The sequence below is a fragment of the Bufo gargarizans genome, chromosome 4 (assembly GCF_014858855.1).
Source record: "Bufo gargarizans isolate SCDJY-AF-19 chromosome 4, ASM1485885v1, whole genome shotgun sequence".
NCBI lineage: Eukaryota > Metazoa > Chordata > Amphibia > Anura > Bufonidae > Bufo > Bufo gargarizans.
In genome coordinates this window covers 112686087-112708187 of record NC_058083.1, presented here as the reverse complement: position 1 = coordinate 112708187, position 22101 = coordinate 112686087, and the positions used below count along the sequence as shown (strand labels likewise).

General features: G+C 45.3%; 1 protein-coding gene across 1 annotated transcript in view; it reads right to left on the bottom strand.

Annotated features, from left to right (window-relative positions):
- Positions 1–18467, bottom strand: part of AMMECR1L (AMMECR1 like) — a 48620-nt gene extending 30153 nt beyond the window's left edge. Inside the window, exons 1-3 of the mRNA XM_044289945.1 lie at positions 18354–18467; positions 9423–9749; positions 4695–4805 (exon numbers count right to left, since the gene is read on the bottom strand). Coding sequence (XP_044145880.1) covers positions 4695–4805; positions 9423–9736 — 425 coding nt within the window. The 5' untranslated portion in view covers positions 9737–9749; positions 18354–18467. The remainder of the gene's footprint in view (positions 1–4694; positions 4806–9422; positions 9750–18353) is intronic.
- Positions 18468–22101: the final 3634 nt, after the last annotated feature.

The following is a 22101-nucleotide window of genomic DNA, read 5'->3' as shown; positions in this document are numbered from 1 at the left end:
ACAATGCAACAATAAAAAAAAATGCCCCTATAGTTGTATATGGCTTTTAAAAGTGCAAAATACCATCATTTTTTTAAATCACCAAATAAATGTAAATGCAACTTTTACAGCCATTTCTTATTGCTCCAATGAATCAGATTTTATTTTTATTTTTTTAAAGGTTTTGTTTTTGTTTATCCATTTGTGGTTGCAGCTGCTTTGTAGACCTATGTCTCCATACTCTCTTCCATCTGTCTCCTACTCTTAGCAGTAGATAACTTATGTAAGGGAGTATGTCTGTAGGATGAGACTACACAGGGTTTCTTTGTGTTCTGTAGCCATGGACATACATAGGGCTGCATAGGAGCTGTAGATACAAAATTGTAGGATATATTTAATGAAGACCATTTGCAAAGTTAATTTATTTAGTGCTGTATTATAGAAGCAAATGAGCAATAAAAATTGGTTTAAAAGGTGGATATTTAGAAACACTAAACACAGAAAATCTATGACGAATAATAAAAAAAAATCCCAGCACTTCCTCCTTTCATCTCCTCATTTCCCTTGGTTTTATGTAGTCTACTACAGTTAAAACAGTTTTTTTTTTTTTTAGGAGTTCATGCATGTCCTCCCTGCTCCTCAAAGTCCTGTGACAACCTGAGACCCAAGTGGCTGGAGCAGGAGCCTTCCTCTTTAAGCCCCATCCTGCTGGCTAATCCCACCCACCTCAGTTGGTCTCCAGCCAAACCAGTGTGAGCAATGATGGAAGATAACACATCCATCGGCACTCGTTTGCACCGGCCCGATTACACAGGTAGATGCATACTGAATGTGGGAGGAACAATTGTTGCCGTTTGTTCATTATCGGGAACGAGCTTTCGTATTCCCAACAACCGGCCCAAAATCATGCAGTGTAATAGGGCCCTAAGACAAGGTTCACAGCACAGTTAAGTTTTCCATTCTTCTAATCAATCAGAAGAACAGATTATTATTATTTTTTTAAACCATCAGTTATTTTGAGCATCCGTTGTGCTCAATTTGCATCAGTTTTTGTCATTTCTATCAGAGATTGGTTATTTTAGATGAGAGAAGTCTCCTGCTAGGAGAACTAAAATAACAGATCTCCGACGGAACTGATGCAAAATGAGCACAACAAATGCTCAAAATAACATCCATTTTTAAAAAAAAATCTGTTCTTCTGATGGATCAGAAGAATGAAAAACTAAACTGTAATGTGAACCTGGCCTAACACATTTGTTCTCTGCACAATTTCTCCAAGACAATTTGTACCATTATCATGCAGAAAGCTATGGAGACTGATGAAGGCAACTATATTTTTGCTTGTTTTTGGCCTTCATTAGTGGGTTTAGTGATCCTTTAAGACCATTCCCAACTAGAATAAACCAACTGTCTGAAAGTCTCTAATGATAGAGATGTGGATATCATTCTTGATCAGTGTTGACGATGTCATGATATTAATGTGAAGCCATTACAATATGGCGCTGGCACCTAGAGGTTTACATACCAAAGTTTGTAAAATAAGGCACATTGCGCAGATGCCAAGTGTTATCTCTTTTCTTGTTTTTGTATTTTAGCCAATGAAACAATGGCATGAGCCTCAGTAGAGGAACGCCCTCTCTGATGATATTAAAACTGCTCAACTTCCTATAATAAATGAGAACTGCTTTGACCCTGCCTGGTGTCAGTGTTGTTTCTTCCATGCATGTAAAATCCTAGGATTTTGACAATTTGGAGCCGTAGAGCAAAAACATTTGGCTCTGATTGAGAGCAGCTTTAACACTGACATAAGTCTTAATATTTATTTCAGCCACTTCTAAGATGCATTGCTCTTTTAAATGGGCATCAAATGCTGTGGGCAACCACCAGTGACAGCCATTACTACAGAGCCTGTTATATGGAGTTACACTATTTCTTACTATTTTTACAGCTCTTTTTGTCTATTACAACTAATAAGCAGGGGGGGAGCAATGCTAAAGATCCCTCCCATACTGGAGAGTGCAACGATACTTGGATTTATGGGAGCAGTGGGGCACTTAAAGGGATTCTGTCACCAAGTTTTAGGCTATAGAGCTGCGGACATGCACGGCTAGATCGCCGCTAGCATGTCCGCAATATACCGGTCCTATAGGGCTGTGTGCTTTTAATTTCGTTTAAAAAAGGATTTTAGAGATATGTAAATTAGTCTTGGAAGGTGCCCAAGGGGCTGTACTAACCTTCTTGGAGCCCAGCCACGCCCGCCTGTGAAGGAGCCCAGCACCGCCTATGTCCTCCGAATCTCCTCCTTTCGTCACCGATAGATTGCTGTAATCTCGCGATGCGCGAGCTCGAGCAGTGCTGGTGTAGTGTTCCTTCCCTGTGCTGGCATCAGCCTCAGGAAAGGAACTGCGCATCGCGAGATTACGGCAATCTATCGGTGACAAAAGGAGGAGATTTGGGGGATGCAGGCGGTGCTGGGCTCCTTCACAGGCGGGCATGGGTGGGCTCCAAGAAGGTTAGTACAGCCCCTTGGACACATTCAACACTCATTTACATATCTATAAAATCATTTTTTTAAGAAATTCAAACCACACCGCCCTATAGGACACATATATTGCGGACATGCTAGCGGCGATCTTGCCGTGTATGTCCACAGCTCTATAGCCTAAAACTTGGTGACAGAATCCCTTTAACATGGAGGCAGATGACGTGACTGTTATGGGGCACCTTCTCCTGCTTCCCGACAGAAAAGCAGGCATTTCATCCAGCCACCACTAGATGGAGTGCAGTAAAAAGAGACACTTACAAGATGCCATTGAATTCAGTGGTAACTATAAAAATTTCTATGCACTGAGCTTCATCTAGTCGTGGTTGCAGGCAGGCAGTTTTATCAAGTACTAAAGGCTGATGTCACTACATTGAGACATAGTGGGGTAGATTTACTAATAGTGTCGTACTTTATACTGTCCAAGAATATGAATCACAGAATTTACTATTCTGGTGCATGGACATTTGTAAATGTTGTCCGTACACCAAAAAAAACTGTCTAGACTAAGTTGACACGACCTATAAGTTGGGATAGTTTCACTCCAAAAATTCACCAACATTTTGGCGCACGAAGCTGCATTTAGGACACGCCAACTTTTCCCACAAAGCCACTCCCCTTTCCCGTTAAAGGAGTGTAACACATTTAGTAAATGTGATGCAAAGCACGCACTTCAGTTTTTTTGGTGCAAAATGTGCTAAAAACTGGTGCATTTTCAATATTAAATCTGCTCCAATTGTGTTCAGAACAGACACAATATTTGTTTTTTTCTTTAATTTAATTTTTATAGGAGCGAACAATCACAGTAGTGATAACTAGTTCCCAAACATGACATGATTGCTGCATGTTAATGTTTAGTTCATTCCAGATAATTGCCTGGGAATCACCCCATGTAAAAGGGCCTTACGTTACTCAACATGTACATGTAACTGAGGAGGGCACTGGCCAATTGTCTTTGCCCATGGACATCCACTAACATTGATCCAGCCCTGCGTGGAAGTCTATAAACAATAGGTCAAATCAACGTCCATGTGACGCAGCAAAAAAGTTACACAGCACTTAAAGGTCAGATTAAAGGGGTTGTCCGCTGGGGGCCGATTCCTGCTATCCCCACCAGTCAGCTGTATGAAGAGAAGGTAGCGCTCCTCATTGTTTAACTGCTCATCGTCGCAACTGCAGCGGTGAGCAGTGTAATTACAAGTACTCCATCCCCATTCACTTCTATGGGATGGCTCCTTCCTGTTTAAATAGGATGGAGCCGGCCCATTGAAGTGAATGGGGACGATTGAGTTGTAATTACACTGCTCACTGCTGTGGTTGCGACTGCGAGCGGGTAAACAGAAGAGAGCACAGCGCTTATATGAGCACTGCCTTCTCTTCATCCAGGAGGTCATCCCACCGTGGATCTGATATTGATGAACTATTCAATAAATAAAAAAAACGGACAACCCCTACAAGCCAAGTAAGATAAAGTGTGATTTATGAAAAGTTACTTTTCTTCTTCTCTGTGTTAATACTCGACAACCCATTTCCAATTTTTCCTATGGATTAATGGGGTTGCATGGCTGCTTTCTTCTAGAAACAGCACCACACTTGTTCCCAGGTTGTGTGTGGTATTGAAGCTCAGTCTCACTCACTTCAATGGTGCTGAGCTGCAATAATCAGACAAGACGGGGACAGGTGCGATGCTGATTCTGGAAGAAATGTTCTTCTAGCCTTACACGATCCCATTAATTATCTTTTAGTTACAATATCTTAATAGGTTTATTAGTTTTTAGGTCAATGTAAAATTCTCCCTGAGCTGCGAAGGCTTGCTAGTACTCTACTTTCCTCTAAATCTTAGTGCCATATTAAATTAGATAAATGCAAAAATGAATTTAGTTGGAATCTCTCTCACAGTGACCTGTAGTTTGATTGGTGGGTATCCAGGTGGTGACACCCCACTGATCACTGGGATAAAGCTGCAGATATGCTCCGCTATAGACTTTATGAGCCGGCACACTATGCACAGCCAAAAGTCTCCTGCTCCAGTGATCGATGGTGGTCTGAACCATCTGAACTAATTCGGACAGGTCACATTTTATTTTACCGACCCATGAAGCTATAGCCTGTATATGGGCTACGTGTACACTCTACATGTGTGGTTATTATGCACTGTTGCTACATAAAGTACCTGGTTAAGGTGTATTCCCTGAGTCCTGAATGTAAGTTCATGGCCGAAAAAGTGCCAATGCAGCCACGAAGACGCTTGTCACGTCCAGCCTTCCATGTGACAAAAAGAGGGCTAAGAGAAAGGTGAATAAAAAGGATAAGGTAAGATGAAATTTAATATACTGTGAAGGACTGACCTCACTGCATGAATGTGAGGAGTAAAGGTAAGGCTAGTTTCACACTTGCGGCAGGGAAATACGGCGGGCTGTTCTGCAAATATGCAGAGAATCGGCAGATTCCTGGCATTGCCTGCTGGACCTGCCAGACGGAAAACCTGGCCTCAGGTGTGAGAGAAGCTTAAAGACCCTTCATTGATTTTTTTTTAGTTTACCATAATTAAATACCTTTCTTTGCCGATGCTGCCACCCAGCTTGTTTTATTTTTTTATATCGCTTGTACGCCCTGCTGTGCCAACCTTATGTTTTCCCGCCCAGTATGTTAATACTGAGCATTGGTACAGGGAGGAGGAGACGCCAGGGGTTCTCAATGGGCGTCTCCTTCTCCCTGGCTGTGACGCTCTCCGCTGTGATTGGATCGCGGCACAGCCAGGGAGACGCCCATTGAGAAAAAAACAGGCAGGGTGGCAGCATCAGCAGGGGGTACCCGTCAAAGAAAGGTATTTAATTAAACTAAAAAAAAAAAATGAAAAGGTCCTCTTGTAGAGAAAGTTCATACAAGGCACTTACTAATGTATTGTGATTTTATTTCAAGACACAGGAGGCTCCTATTGCTTAACCCTTTCTTTACTGTCCACCAATAGCAGCAAAGAAAAACATGAAATAAAGGAAAGAAACCATGGCAACAAACCCCTCCCCATCTAGTGCCAGTATAATAGACCCCACATCCATAAGTCCTTCCTCTTTCTTTGCTGCTGCCACCAAGATAAGTGCACTCCAGTACAGTTATTTTCCTTGTTTGTACCTATTTCAGTGTTTCACTCGATTGGTGGTTTTGGTTTTCTTCCTCACATATATATTTACTTATAGGTCTGGTTATTTTGGCGTTATATATATATATATATTTTTTTATTTTATTTTTCTCCCCTGTCGCCATTGCTCCCACACCAGTCTCTGCCTCAGGGACAAGTGTGGTTCTTTCTTCCTTCTGGTGTCTTCGAATCTGTCCCCCCCCTTTTTCCTTGTTCCCTCTCTCTTTCCCTATCTCCTCTGCTTCGGGGCCTACTGCGCCCGTCCGCCATTGCTCTTACCTAATCTTCTCCGCGCTCCCCGGCCGCTCTGTTCTGGCCCCGCCCTCCTACTGATGCGCCCACAGTCTCACGAGACTTCAGGTGCCCCGCTCTTCATTCCGGCCGGCAGTTGCGGACGACATTACCCCTGGTCTCGGCCCTCTGGTACCTATTTCTCTGTTTTCCTTGTGGCCAAGTACTCCCTTGGGCTAATATTATTGCCCCTTGTCTGTCTCCACTTACTGCAGGAGGGATCTTGGTCCTGTAGAACCTGCTATAGATTTTTCAATAGGGATTCATTATGTCCAGACAAAGGGTGCCCCTTTTCCGCCATTTTCCATGATTCCGCGGGTCCTCAGTCGAGTTCGTCAGCAATTGGCCGAACTTGTTTTGGTGGTTCCCTTTTGGGGCACCCAATCTTGGTTTCCCCAATTGTTAGAGCTGACAGTCAGCACACTCTTCCTCCTGCCTTGCCTTCTGGATCTCTTACGAGGACCGTCGGGGCTTCAGCATCCTCTCATTCTGGACGGCTCACTTCGGCTCCTGGCATGCAGGATTTCGGGAACTCCTAGGAAATCCGGGGAATTTCGGAGACGACTTAACGTTTTTTGGAGGACGCATGGGCTCCCGGCACAAGAAGATCTTATAAAGCTGCCTGGAGATCTTGGGTTAACTGGTGCCTGGCTCGGGACTTGGATCCCTTTTCGGCCCCTGTAGCGAAAATTTTGCAGTTCCTTACTTCCTTGTTCGAAGAGTGCAAGGCTTACCGCACAATTAACTTGTTCAGGTTGGCTATCTCCTCTGCTCACCAAGGTTTCAACGGGCTTCCGGCGGGCTTGTCGTCTCCTCCGTGGTTCACGCCTGGCTAGGCCCCCCGAGGCCACGGTTCTCCGCGACTTGCGCCAGTTGTCAGCCAAGCTAGTTACACTCCTGTGTCTCATCTCTTGTAAGAGAGTGTCCGATGTCCGGGCTCTGGACTATGATGCCTGTTCGTTCACTCCGGAAGGCGTTACCTTCAACATTACTCACCGCACCAAGACACACATTCGCGTGGTACATTATCCCGCTTTCCCTTCTACTTCAGCCCTCTGTCCGGTACTCTGCCTCAAGGAATAGGAGGCTTGTACGTTAGCATTTCGCTCTCCCGCGTCTCCCCAGCTTTTTCTTTCGTTCCGTCGGCCCTTTTCCCCTGTCACCAGCACTACGTTGGCTCGATGGGTTAAGTGGGTCATGGGTCATGTCCTTAGCGGGAGTGGACACGTCAGTCTTCACGGCTCACTCCACCAGAAGAGCGGCAGCCACTTCTATGGCGGTAGCAGGTACTATACTGGAAGACGTCAGGAGGTTGGCAGATTGGTCCAGAGTATCCACCTTCAGGGAATTCTACTTTCGACTGCCACTTGATGCTTTCTCGTCTGCTATGGGTCGGCTTTGAACTCGCAATAGGAGACTCTGTGTCTTGAAATAAAATTGCATGATTTTCCTATTCTATGACGTAAAGTCATGATTATATGAAAGACACGGAGGCGAGTATTGCCCCACCCATTTTACCCGCCCTGGCAATCCTTTGATTGTCTATATGTTATTTCTTGCCTTGATTAGTTGCATTGACAATGATTTTTATCTTCAGGGGTGCTTACCCCTGTTCTAGGCAATTCCGCAATTTTTCTGTCTTTCTTGTTTTGCAGGATAGAATCTTTGAGATCATTAGCAGCTTCACATGGCGGCTCCAGTGCTGAGCTCGCCAAGCCGTGGCGGTGTTTCCAGTTCCGGAGAGTTCAGCAGTTCGTGCTGCATCGGTTGAAGAGGATTGTTCCGGATTGTTCCTATTATTGAGTTGGTGTCACCTCGCTAAGAAAGAGGAAGGACTTATGGATGTGGGGTCTATTATACTGGCACTAGATGGCGAGGGGCTTGTTGCCATGGTTTCTTTCCTTTATGTCATGTTTTTCTTTGCTGCTATTGGTGGACAGTAAAGAAAGGGTTAAGCCAGGCATGTCCAAAGTGCAGCCCTCCAGCTGTTGCAAAACTACAACTCCCAGCATGCCTGGGTAGCTTACAGCTATTAGGGCATGCTGGGAGTTGTAGTTTTGCAACAGCTGGAGGGCCGCAGTTTGGACATGCCTGGGTTAAGCAATACTCACCTCCGTGTCTTTCATAAAATCATGACTTTACGTCATAGAATAGGAAAATCATGCAATTGTCTATTACTTCTTTTGTTGGCTAGATTTATTTTTTCATCACATTATACACTGCTTGTTTCCATGGTTACGACCACCCTGCAATCCAGCCAAGGTGGCCGTGCTTGCACACTATAGGAAAAAGCGCTGGCCTCTCTGGTGGAGAACGCATAGGCCGCCACTTTTTCCTATAATGGACAAGCACGGCCACCTTGGCTGGATTGCAGGGTGGTCGTAACCATGGAAATGAGCAGTGTATAATGTGATGGAAAAATGAATCAAGCCAGCAAAGGAGGCAATATGGCCAATAACAATACATTAGTAAGTGCCTTGTAGTAACTTTCTCTACATGATAAATGCAACTTGCAGAAGTGACACAACCTCTTTAAGGAGAACCTACTCACTCCAGTTGACTATACATGCACGCACCAACATGTCTGCATGTTATGGATTGAGTTATGGAAACCTTATTATGGTACATTAATATCACATAGGAGGGTCCCTGCTCAGGACACCCCTCAATGATGAGGACCAGATCTGCTGTGATCAGCTGTTCTCCACACCATCTACCTTTGCAAAAGTAGTTGCCTTCACAAGTCAACCCCCTATGTTTTGCTATTTCTTTATTATTCCTGCTAGAATTTTATGAATGAAATGCAAACTGCGTGTTATCAATTAGGGGGGTGGGCGGTAGTCTGACACTGTCCAATTAGTGCTGCCAGGATCAGACTGTACAGGGGCACGCGCACGCCTTTATGACAAGAAGAATGGTAACACCCAGCTGTCAATTTATGAGGAATGGCACAAAAGAGAGTTGTGAGCCATGTCAGAAGGGGTGATAGGCCCTCTTTAAAGGGGTTGTCATGTAGAGAAAGTTAATACAAGGCACTTACTAATTGTGATTGTCCATATTGCCTCCTTTGCTGGCTGGATTAATTTTCCTATCACATTATACACTGCTTATTTCCAGGGGTTATGACCACCCTGCAATCCAGCTATGGTGGCCGTGCTTGTACACTATAGGAAAAAGCCCTGGCCTATTTGGTGGCCGGGACCTTGGGAGCAGGTATAGGCACGCATGTGCAGCAGCTCCCGTCCCTTCACCTTGTAGCTACGTAACCCCTGGATACGAGCAGTGTCTAATGTGATGGAAAAATGAATCCAGCCAGCAAAGGAGGCAATATGGACAATCACAATACATTAGTAAGTGGCTTGTATTAACTTCCTCTACATGATAAATGCCATTTGCATCATGTTAATTTTCGACTGTAGATATAGCTTTAGTAATAGATATGAAAATTGTGGCTAAAATCTCAACACTTACTAGGGGTCATTGGTGAACCGTGGCAGACGTGGCTGTGGGAAGCCATGCAGATGACAATAAAGAACATCAAAGCAGTAGCAGCCCATTTCAGCTGTCACCACCAACTGCTCCCTTCCGCTTGTGGTCCCATTAGGGCGGGAGAGTGGGGTGAGAGCACCTGGCCCCACCGTCTTGTCCTCGTGGGGCTGGCAGTTATGCGGGACTGGGGGCTGAACACTGCCAGCAGGAGAGGGGCACAGTTTGGGCTTTTTTACTCCACAGCAGCCTGAAGAGGGCTTATTTTCGGTAGTTGACACGCAGCGTCTCTTTCCCATTCTGTGATAGACCCTGCAGATAACAGAGAGTATAAAAAGTGAGTATTATATATCCCTCTTTTTCATTTGTTGAAATTAACATTGCCTTAGGAGGATGGCATGCTGCGGGCTTCTTCCTCCATACACATTTTCAGATTCAATACCTCAATAGAGTATATCCCTCTTTTTCATTTGTTGAAATTAACATTGCCTTAGGAGGATGGCATGCTGCGGGCTTCTTCCTCCATACACATTTTCAGATTCAATACCTCAATAGAGTATATCCCTCTTTTTCATTTGTTGAAATTAACATTGCCTTAGGAGGATGGCATGCTGCGGGCTTCTTCCTCCATACACATTTTCAGATTCAATACCTCAATAGAGTATAAGCGGTAAAGGAGCCACAGGAGGCGCCAGTCTCTGTTCTGCCAGGTTTCTACTGCTTTCTGATGGCAGGAACAGGCTGGTCTGCGGTCTTACAGGGAACCTGTCACTAGGTTTGAGGCCAAGGCGTTTTACAGCTCCGACCTAGTGACAGGTTACCTTTGGGATACATTATATAAACGTGATGATCCCATCAGACGCCAATAGCATCTGTTTCAATACATTGAAAAAGTAAAGTAAACAGACAGTTGTCCTGTCAAGAAGGGGCATACGAAGAAATCATAGGGCCTCCTAGCAAAATGTAGAATGTCACCCCCTACTCCCATCCCTGTTAATGGGGAGTAGTTGCAGCTTGTGTTGTTTTCCGTCACTTTTCTAAGTACTCATGTATACAACTGTCTCTGTATTTCGGTCTGGAAACAAAAAAAACTGCTAAATATCGACACGTCATGCGCCTTTTTCTGACTCATCTTGTCTGCAAAATACGGATAATAATAAGATATGTTCTATAATTTGTGGAAAGGACATACAGATGCGGACAGCACACAGAGGACATTGTTTTTTTTGCAAACCCATAGAAGTGAATGGGTCCATTCAAGGTGTGCATGAGCCCTAAGGCTTCTTTACACATAGGATTACGGCTTTTTGTATTTTGCCACAACTAGAACGTGCTGCTTTTTTTTGGGGGGGGGGGGGGGGGGGGGATGACCCACAAATTGCACCAAAATTGAAGAATAACACCTAAAAGGTATTTTATATTGACTTTAAGCTAACATTTGGCCACAGATATTTAAAAAAAAACTGCAAAAATGCCACAGAATTGTTAAATGTTAAACTGCCGTTATAGTCATTATAGTGACAGATATTGTTAATATTCTGTGCCACAAAGTTGCACATGTGTCAGAAAAAGTATGGTGTTAATCCAAATGTTAGATTTTTACTTTTTCCATGTACTTATCCCTAGTGAACACCATATCCCATCTGTAAATGATAATGCTCTTGCTGCTTGCAAATGCCACTAGGGGGAGCTCAGTGCATATGAATTTCTAGTGCTACAATAGAACCCAATGGGAGACGTATAAGTCTCTATGCAGTTAGTGGTCCTCCTAGTGGTGACTGCAGGAAATTCATTTGACTACATAATAAGCAGTGAAGCCAGGCCTCCCTCCCACCATGGCCCAATAACAGTATCATGGCAGGTACACCACTGCTGTCCAGGAAAACTGCCCATGGCTGGTAAAAACCTATGGACACTACATTATACAGGTATTTGAAGTTGGTGTGAGTGAAAGACAATGGGCCATGCAACTATTCCAGTTACCACATATGACTTCATAAAGGACAACTGTGGATTCACAAGTGTTAATATATATAAGTATTTTTAAAATGTACTTATTTTTCTGTAAACTAAAACTTTTTTTAAGTATGCATTTGCAAGTATACAGTTTTGTGTAATTAAATTATAAACAATAGGCTATAGCAATTTTTTTGGTAGTGGATAGGGTTGCCTCTTTATTTTTTCCTCATACACCCCATCAGTGAATTCTAGGTTAATAGAAGGAGGTCTCCTGTTCAGCTGGATCCTCATTACTTTGCCAGGATGAAGAGCTACAAAGAGCTTCTCTGGCTCTGAGCCTCCTGGAGAACCTCCACTGTATTACATTACACAGACATCCCATTGGGTAAAGGGGTATTCCCATCTCAACACAATTACTGCAGGCCAGTGCTCCCGCTAGTGTTCGTCATGCGTTACTACATGCTTGAGCGCCCTCAAGTGAGAGACGTGGATTTAAATGAGGAAATAAATGATGAATAATTTCATTGCATGCTGGATTCAATACCTTCTTCCTTTAGTGAACAAGGTGTCTCTCCATGCACCACATTTATCATCCAGCCATCTACAGGCTTAGTAAATCTGCTCCGCCTTGCATGCTCTGTAAGAGGCTCGAGTGACCTTTTCTATTGCCCTCGGTTAGTTGTGGGTATTATTTGAGGTCACATTTTTTTTTATAACCTGCTTCCAAGAAGGAAATGCTGTGGCCATCCAAGTACAGTCAGCGTTAGCATTTACTGGTATTTGTCCCATGTATAGTAGTTTTTTTTAGGCTAGGGCTACTCACTGACTGCTCACATGACATCAAGTGTCAGACAAGTCGCACAGCCAAAAAAAAAGTGCAATTTAACCACAATGAGGTGTCACATTACTTAAAAAAATAAATAAATAAATAAATAAATAAATAAATAAAAAGAAGGACCTACAAAATGCAGGTTTGGACTTTTGGTGATGGCCATGTCATGGTACTTCACGAGCCACAACGTGACCACACACATAATCATTCAATGCAGTGCGACATTGTAGTCTTCATACTGGGCAACCAAAGTCGCCGTGTAGCCCTAGCCTAATTTGTAACTCACTAGTATTCAGCGTAAAATACATTCAAGTGGAAAGAAAACCATATTTTTTTTCATATCAGAAGGAAAATTACACGCAGCCTCAGACAAGGGATGAATTCAGCAAGGCTATTCTGGGAATATCATTTCTACTGAGGTCCCACCGAAAAACAAGCCAAGTCCAGCCCATGGGTTGTAGAAAATTACGGCTGGCTCAAACGGTGCCCACACCCAGTGGGAGACCAAAGGAAAACACAACTATATATGTTATTAATCATCATTTTATTGGCTTTTCAGTTATCAATAAACTAGAAACAATGTCATGAACACATAGATACAATATAACCCCGTGACACACAGCATGTATAATAATACAATAAAAGGGAGAAGTATCCATATAATGGAGAAGGCTTAGACACATTGTAACAAACAGGTGACACAAGACGTTAGAGAAAATGAAAAATTATAGGGAGGATGAGCTGACAGTGGGGCTATGTGTAAGTAAGTAAGTGCTCACTGCAGGGGAAAAAGAAGACAATGGGCAAAAGTATCAACATATTTTTCAATTGGAAGCACTTGTTATGGTGCCTCCTGATCGGCTTTTGATTCTCTTCTCAGAAGGTCCACTTAAAAGGGGTTTCCAGGAGTTTAATATTGATGGTATTGAGGGTAGATTATTGGTCAGATGATGTACCTACAAACGCTTGTTCCCGACAATCTGCCCATTTAAATCGGGTGATCCGGTCGTTCATGCAGCAGATTGTGCTGTCGAAACAGCAATCTGCTGCCCAGAAACAGTGCAGCTGTATGAGCATGGGAGATCGCAATAGCAACCGCTTGTCCTCTAACTTGAAGGAGATGCAGTGAAGGAGCTGCATGTAGATGGGCAGTCTCCTTCACTGAACGAGTAGCCGACTGTTGTGAAGGAACGTTTCCTTCCCGACAATCTGCTGCTGCTTGGCGAATCTAAATGTGCCTTAGGTCATCAATATCTGATTGGTGGTGGTGGTGGTGGGTCTGACTCCCGGCACCCTTGCCATTTAGCTGTTTGAAGAGGCTGCAACGATCCGGTTCACTAGAATGGGACCGAGGTGCAAATAGACCATGTGACCAATATACTTGACATCACTGGTCAAGGAAGAGGCTGCAGCCTCAGATATGGATCACCTGAGGATAGGTCAATATTAAACTCCTGGAGAACTACTTCTATGTGCTTGTGTGACGGACGTACCGAGACATACGGACGCTCCCGCGACAGGTGGCAGGAGATCTGTGAGACTGGCAACATGTGCTTTGATCTGACATGTTTTCCTTTTGGATCAAATGAAGTCTGTGCTGTTTCTGGTGCTTGCCATACCTTCTTTCCCCAGGTGTTGCTATTGTGATCATTAAACCATTTCTATTCATTGTTGTTTCTCCCACCATGCTATGCGGATTATAGCTTCTGTTGGACTTGTGGTTAGCTTGTGTTTGGTTCTCGGCTAAGTTCCTGGTGCTACCAAAGCTTCATTGAAGATAAGTGCTTCCTTTCCCTTTTGTATTTTGTTTATATATAGGTGTATGTTGACTTTCCCTGTTGTCTTTTCCTTTGGAGGAACAGGTAGACTCAGTCCTGACATTAGTTCCAGGGTCCTATAGGGTGAGATAGGATTCTAGGTATCCGGTGTATGAACTCACCTACCTTTGGGGCCTGTTCATACTAGTAGTCTGTCAGGACTGGAGTTAGGGTTTTCTTTAGGAAGTGCCCATTTTCCTTCCCTAGTTTCCAGGCTTTATTCCGGTATTCCCTTTTCCCTCCTATGCTCAGTGTGGTGTTTTCCTCCCACACACAACCGTGACAGCTGGTGAGAAGAAGCTACAAAAACTTCATCAAAAACCCTGAACAGAACCTGCACATGTGAATATAACCTAAGCTCCTCTTTCTGAGTGCTATATATATATATATATATATATATATATATATATATATATATACACACACACACATATCAGGGAGGCAGAGATGGGAACGTATATACAGTCTCTGCCTTCTCTCCGGATAGTCCAGATGGCTCTGACACCCCACTCTCCTCTCCTGCAGCTGCAGACTCTGCAGAGACATTTAGAAATGTCTCTGCAGTGATATGTGGACCAGTCCTACGACTATAGTTTTCGGTCAGTCTGCAAATAGTTAAGACATTCTCAGATGACAAGTAAAAGCCCATAAGACCCATCTGCACATAACGATCTGTAACCAAGTATTCACAGTTCTGTTAGTTAAGACTTCTGATTGCAACCAGACAAGCACAGCAATAAACTTCTTCATTTACACAAGACATCACTGCTAAGAAACCCTGCAAGTGCTCCGATCTGAACAGTTCTTGCTTTGTGTAAAAGGTCCTTTAATTCTTAGTTTAAATGTCTGACAGATTCCATCTTTGCACAATATGCTCATTCAACTATTTCCACACCTCCCTAATGTCCCGCCAGTAAATGGCAGAAAAAATGAAGCACATTTGCCATTTTCATGCTGTTCAAGAAAGGGTCCAATGAAGAGTGATGATATGTACTTACCTGGTTCATAAAGTGTACAGAGCTCTACACGTCCATGTGCTGAGTGCTTCTGGTCACACATGCTCAGTAACTCTCCCACTCCCAGGTCTGTACATAGAGAGTCTTAATATAAAGAGCTTTCTACCCTGCTTGGCAGGTAAGGACCAGAACCTCTGCAGTAGCATGGCAGTATAGCTTTCCTTCTGCAGGAGAAGGTGGGGCTATATTGCCAGCTGCCAGAGGGTGAAGCAGACAGATTCTGCCCTGGGGTAGTACATCATACATATGTCTTTATTTCCCTTCTGTGATGCTGCAGGGAAATTGCACTTGCTGCAGCGTTGCTCCATAGTTCACTTACTTGGTGTCCAAGCGGTGGGACATCTTGTGAACAGCTTATAATTGGGGAACCCTTCCAACAAAAAGGCATTGGCAAAAACAGACTATCCTTTTAACTGGGTTGGCCACTTTGCAATGTGTTTCTGTTACTGACTATATTAGACCTTTTTCACACGGGTGTCCCGGATTTGCTCTGGATACGTCGCATGTGCATTGCCGGAAAACCGCACGAGTAGGCACGCAATTGCAGTCAGTTTTGACTGCGAGTGCGTTCCGATGTTCAGTTTTTATTGTGCGGGTGCAATGTGTTTTGCATACGCGTGATAAAAAACTGAATGGGGTACCCAGACCCGAACCAGGACTTCTTCACTGAAGTTTAGGTTTGGGTTAGGTGTTCTGTAGATTTTATTATTTTCCCTTATAACATGGTTACAAAGGAAAATAATAGCATTCTTCATACAGAATGCTTACTAAAATCTGGCTTGAGGGGTTAAAAAAACAAAACAAAACAAAAAAACTCACCTCATCCACTTGTTTGCGCAGCCGGCATCATCTTCTTTCTTCTTCTTTCATGACCTGCAAAAGGACCTTTGGTGACGTCAGCGCAGGTCCTGCTGAATGAAGATAGAAATCTTCTATCTTCATTCAGCAGGACCTGCGATGACGTCACCGGCGATTACATCATCAACTTGCTTGCGGATGCTTGCGATTTTCACGCATTCCCATTCATTTCTATGGGGCCTGCGTTGCGTGAAAAACGCAGAATATAGAACATGCTGCGATTTTCACGTAACTCACAAATGATGCGTGAAAATCACTGCTCATCTGAACAGCCCCATTGAAGTGAATGGGTCCGGATTTAATGAGGTTGCAATGCGTTCACCTCACGCATTGCACCCACGCGGAAAACTCGCCCGTGTGAAAGGGGCCTTACAGTCACTGCTCCTGATGTGTTGAGTAACTTCAAGCCATATTCTGCCTATTCTCTCTTTTGCTCCTCACATCTGCTCCTGAAAGCATTGATTGTGGTGTGATTTTGTAGCTGTGGCCCATACATATGACATCACTGAAAATGGAGTGTTGTCTCTCCCATCCAGCAGACATTGTGAGCACCTGTCATCTCTCATACTGCGCAGACTTCAGCGTCTGCGCAGTATAAACAGTTCTCCTCTATCTCCAGTGTGCAGTCTCAACTCAAATTCTGCACCTGTGGACGAACGAGGGCTTTCACAGTGCGCACGCTCGCTTTACTTGGCAGCTGCGCATATAGGACTGGTACTGGAGGCAAAGGAGGACTGTTTGTACTGCACAGACGCCAAACACTTATTGTGGAGTCTGCGCAGTATGAGAAAGGACGGGAGTAGATCATTGCTTTTCATTAACTATTAAAGGTAACCAGATGTTATAAAAGCTTGATCTGTGGTTGACTGTCAGCAGGGACCCAGTCATAGCCAAGGCAGTCTCATTCTGGTCCTGCCATATGCAGTTTTTCATTAAATGCTTTTTCCAGGAGTAGAATATTGTGACTAGGGATGAGCGAATCGACTTCGGATGAAACGTCCGAAGTCGATTCGTATAAAACTTTGTTCTAATACTGTACGGAGCAGGAGCTCCGTACAGTATTAGAATGTATTGGCTCCGATGAGCCGAAGTTATTGCTTTGCGAAGTCCTCCAGAGTCTCTCTACTTTGCAGCAGCTCTCCACTGTCTAACAGAAGCTGTCCATGTAGTACCCCCCCCCCCCCAACCCCTTATTACATCCATATGCCCTGATGAAGCAGTGAATCTGTCACCACATACCTCCATAACAATCCAAGTCCAGTGCCAGATGTGCTCGGGTCTTCCGATTCTATTGTTCCCCCCCCCCCCATCCCGCTCAGTACCCACATTCCTGAGCTGTTAGGTGCACCAGGGGCATCACTCTTAGGGTCCATTCACACGTCCGTGTGCGTTTTGCGGATCCACGGATCTGTGGATCCGCAAAACACGGACATTGGCGATGTGCGTTCCGCATTTTGCGGACTGCACATCTCCGGCACTTAATAGAAAATGCCTATTCTTGTCGGCAATTGCGGACAAGAATAGGACATGTTCTATTTTTTTCGGGAACGAAATTGCGGACCCGGAAGTGCGGATCCGCAATTCCGGATCCAGGCAGCACATCGTGCGGCCCCATAGAAATGAATGGGTCCACAATTCCGTTCTGCAAAATGCAAAACAGAAATGCGGACGGGTTAATGGGGCCTTACACGTTGTTGCACCTAAAACTCTGCTCCTTATTGGATCCAGCCCTGCCTCCTCAGGTTTTAGTGAAAAAATTTAATCCTGCCTGACCCTGGGTTACTGTGCAGGTGCTGGCGCTTGTGCAGTAGTGCCCTGATGGAAGCCAGAGCTGCATAGTAAAGACTTCATCCCTTACAAGTATCAGGCCTGTACTGTGCATGCGCTAATTCCCGGGGCGCCAGCACACGGATGAGAACACAGGGTTAGATTGCATCTTCCAAGCCTGGCCCTATCATTCAAATCTGGGGGTGCAAGGCTGGACACGATAAGGAGCAGGGCTTTAAGTGCAATGGTGATGTCCATGTTGCACCAAGCAGTGCATTTGTGTGTATATATATATATATATATATATCGATTTCTCAGGAATGCAAGCACTGATTGGGACAGGGGGAAAGTGCTGGAATCAGGAGATCAGAGCACATCTGACACTTGACTTGGATTACTATAGGCATGTGGTGAGAGATTCCCTTTAGTGAGGATCTCCATGTCCGCAGACTACCCCTTTAAGAATACAATATCACGGTTTTCCACAAAGGCTTCGTTAGCATTCACAAGCCACATATGATAGATGGTACTGGAGCCATGTAACGAGCACATAGTGGCCAGTCCTCAGCAGTGACTATAATAACTATAAATGTAGACATCTGCGATAGATGAATGATGTCTGGCCGGCAGGTACATCTCCAATGTGAAAAGATATACAAGATCTCACCCGCTCCGCCCACTGCTGGTTCCGGTTTTCCTCCAGCCCCCAGGCCGGACTCTGCCATCCGCAGCCGAACCGGCCGGTAGATGCTAGATCCTAGTCAGCTAAAGGACCTTCGATGATGTCAGGGCCATGTGGTCGGTCACATGACTGGGAGGAGCCAGCCCTGGGGCTGCACTTGGCTATGCGAAGTGTCAGACGTAAGGCTGAGTCTTCACGGTCAGGTTTTCTGATGCAGTTTCTGAAGGCAGAGTCAGGAATGGATCATACAGGGAGACAAAATACTAAGGACAGATAGGACTTCTTCTCTTTTCTGAATCCGCTCCTAGTTTTGGATCCAAAAACTGCATCAGAAAACCTGAAGGTGGAAACCCAGCCTAAGGGCGACCTCTACATCCTGATCCTCCAGAGGAATGCAATCGTGCTGTGCGCAGGGAAGGATGTGGCTGGAGATGTATGCTGCATGCCTGCAGCAGGGCTGTGTGTGTGTAATGTATGCGCTGCAGAGCTGAGTGTGTCATGTGCCTGGAGAAATGGGACATGACTGCTGCGGAGCTGTGTGATGTCAGTACATGCAGCAGTGCTGGCTGTGCATACTGAAGAGTTGTATGCAGCAGAGTCACATCCATCAGCCATAACATTAAAACCGGTGAGGTGGCTAACATGGATTATCTAGTGACAAGGACACCAAGGCATGGGATATATCATGCAGCAAGTGAACAGTCAGTACTTGAAGTTGAAGCAGAAAAATTGGGCAAGTGGAAGGATCTGACTGTGATTACTAGATGACTGGGTCAGTATCTTCAAAATGGCAGGTATTGGGGGTGTTCCTGGTGAGCAGTGGTTAGTACCTACCAAAAGTGGACCAAGGAAGGACAACCAGCGAGCAGGGCTAATGATCACTAATGCCCATGAGGAGGAAAGGCTAGGCAGCCGGGTGAAATCCCATAGAAGAGCTACTGTGGCACAGTTTACTGAAAAAGTTAAAGGGGTATTCCGGTTATATTAAAGGGAGTCTGTCATCAAAGTTTCACCTTTTTAACCCTTCCCATAGCTTTCTAGCAGCCTTACAGTTAATAAAAACGTTACCTTTATGAGCAATCCTGGAGTTATAAAACCGGCAAAAAACAACTTAGTAGTATATGCAAATGAGGGCTCGCAAGTGCCCAGGGGCGGCGTTACCCTCGTAGGTGCCCAGCTAGCTCAGCCTTATCGTCGCTTCCCCCCCGCCCATCCTTTCCCTCTGACCGCCCATCTACTTACTTCTTGTTTCGCCAAGATCCCGCGCCTGCGCACTCAGTCCGTCGGCCGGCGCATGCCGCACTGCGATGCCCATTCCTTGTACGGCATTACAGTAATTAATGCGTATGCGCCGGCTTCACGCCGTTAGTGCGCAGGCGTTAGTGCGAGTGCGCAGGCGCGGGATCTCGGCGAAACAAGAAGTAAGTAGATGGGCGGTCAGAGGGAAAGGATGGGCGGGGGGAAGCGACGATAAGGCTGAGCTAGCTGGGCACCTACGAGGGTAACGCCGCCCCTGGGCACTTGCGAGCCCTCATTTGCATATGCTACTAAGTTGTTTTTTGCCTTTTTATAAGTCCAGGATTGCTCATAAAGGTAATGTTTTTATTAACTGTAAGGCTGCTAGAAAGCTATGGGAAGGGTTAAAAAGGTGAAACTTTGATGACAGACTCCCTTTAAGTATAGGATAGGGGATACCTATTAGATCGGTAAGGGTCCTGCTACTGGGATCTTCACTGATTATGAGAACAGGGCCCGTACCTCATGAAGCCCCCTGATATCAACAGAGCAGCCAAGTGCAGCACATGCCCGATCAGCCTCTCCATTCATTTCAGGCGGCTCCAGGGGGTATGGGACCCCCGTTCTCTTGATTGTGGGGGTCCTACTGCTGGGATCTAAGGGCTCTTTCACACAAACGTGTCCCTTGCGGGAATCGCGCTCTGTGTGAGAGAGGGATCGTGCATCTGGACTTGGGAACTGCACGACTCATGATTGATAATGCTCTGTGCCTCTGTGTGACCTTACTGTAACCGAATCATACTGACATAAAGCTGTCAGTATAATTCTGTGATCATGACAATGCCGTGCGCTTCCGTAAGGCTACTTTCACATCTGCGTTGTGCTGTGCGGTTTTGAGATCCGGCACAGGCTCTCAAAATCGCAGCACAGCGCCTCATTTTCGTCCCATTTGTTATTAATGAGGACAAAACTGAACAAACCGACACAGCGTGCACCAGAATGCATTCTGTTCCGGTTTGTTGCGTCCCAATGCAAGCAGCATTTTTGTGTGTGGCACAGGAAACTAAAGAAGTAGGATCCGGCACCCAAAAAAACATGTAAGTCAATGGTGCCAGATCCGTTTTTTGGGGGACACGAAAAACCAGATCTGGTGCCCATTGACTTACATTGGTTTTAGTGCCGGATCCGGTTTCTTGATTTTCGGTATAATACAACTGGATCCATTCTGAACGGATGCAGCTGGTTGTATTATACGAATGGAATTGTTTAGCTGTGGTTTTGAGATCCTATGCCAGGATCTCAAAACCAGACAGAAAAAACGCAGATGTGAAAGGTAGCCTAAGGCCCCTTTCACACGAGCGTGACGGATTAGGTCCGGATGCGTTCAGGGAAACTCGAACCATTTTGCAAGCAAGTTCAGTCAGTTTTGTCTGCGATTGCGTTCAGTTGTTCCATTTTTTTCCACGCGGGTGCAATGTGTTTTGATGCATTTTTCACACACCTGATAAAAAAACTGAAGCTTTACAAACAACATCTCTTAGCAACCAGGGCCGGCCTTAGGTGTTCAGGCGCCCTGTGCGAGCTAACCTTGTGGCGCCCCCCCCCCCCCCCAAAAAAAAAAAACTGCTTGTTGCTGGCATCATGGCATAGGCTGGCTGACTATCCAACCAAGTAGTTACCAGCCCTCACACCCCAAAGGCCGTTGTAATGTTATACTTCCCTAGTTCGTGAGATTTCCCTACCCTCGTCACTTCTGGTCGCACCGGACATGACGTGAGGAGGTGTGCAGCGCCGTGCAGGCGCACAATGACAGGTTAGGGAAATTTCACAGCAGAATGCGCATGCGCCAGGAGCCTCGCCGGCGGTTAGGGTAGGGAAAAACAATGGGCCAATGCGCAGGCGCAGTGATCGGATGGATGTTTTCAGCTGAACACCGGCCGACACTGCGCATGCACCGGGAGCCTCACCAGCGGTTAGGGAAGGGAAAAATTTACGTACGGGCCAGTGCTTTTTCCCTACCCTAACCGCTGGTGAGGCTCCCAGCGCATGCGCAGTGTCGGCCGGTGTCCAGCTGAGAAAATTTGTTTCCAATGTAGTATTAATAACTAAACAATTAAATAATAAACATATTGCATTGTCTACTTACCACCAGGACAATAAGATGATCTGGACTCTGGCTGCAGTCTGGCTCTGGGGACTCCATTGTCACTCTCTCCCCCCCCCCTTCCCTCGTCACTCTCATTATTCCCCCCCCCATCACTCTCATTATTCCCCCCCCCCATCACTCTCATTATTTCCCCCCCCCCATCACTCTCATTATTTCCCCCCCCCATCACTCTCATTATTTCTCCCCCCCCATCACTCTCATTATTTCCCCCCCATCACTCTCATTATTCTCCCCCCCCATCACTCTCATTATTCTCCCCCCCCCCCATCACTCTCATTATTCTCCCCCCCATCACTCTCATTATTCTCCCCCCCATCACTCTCATTATTC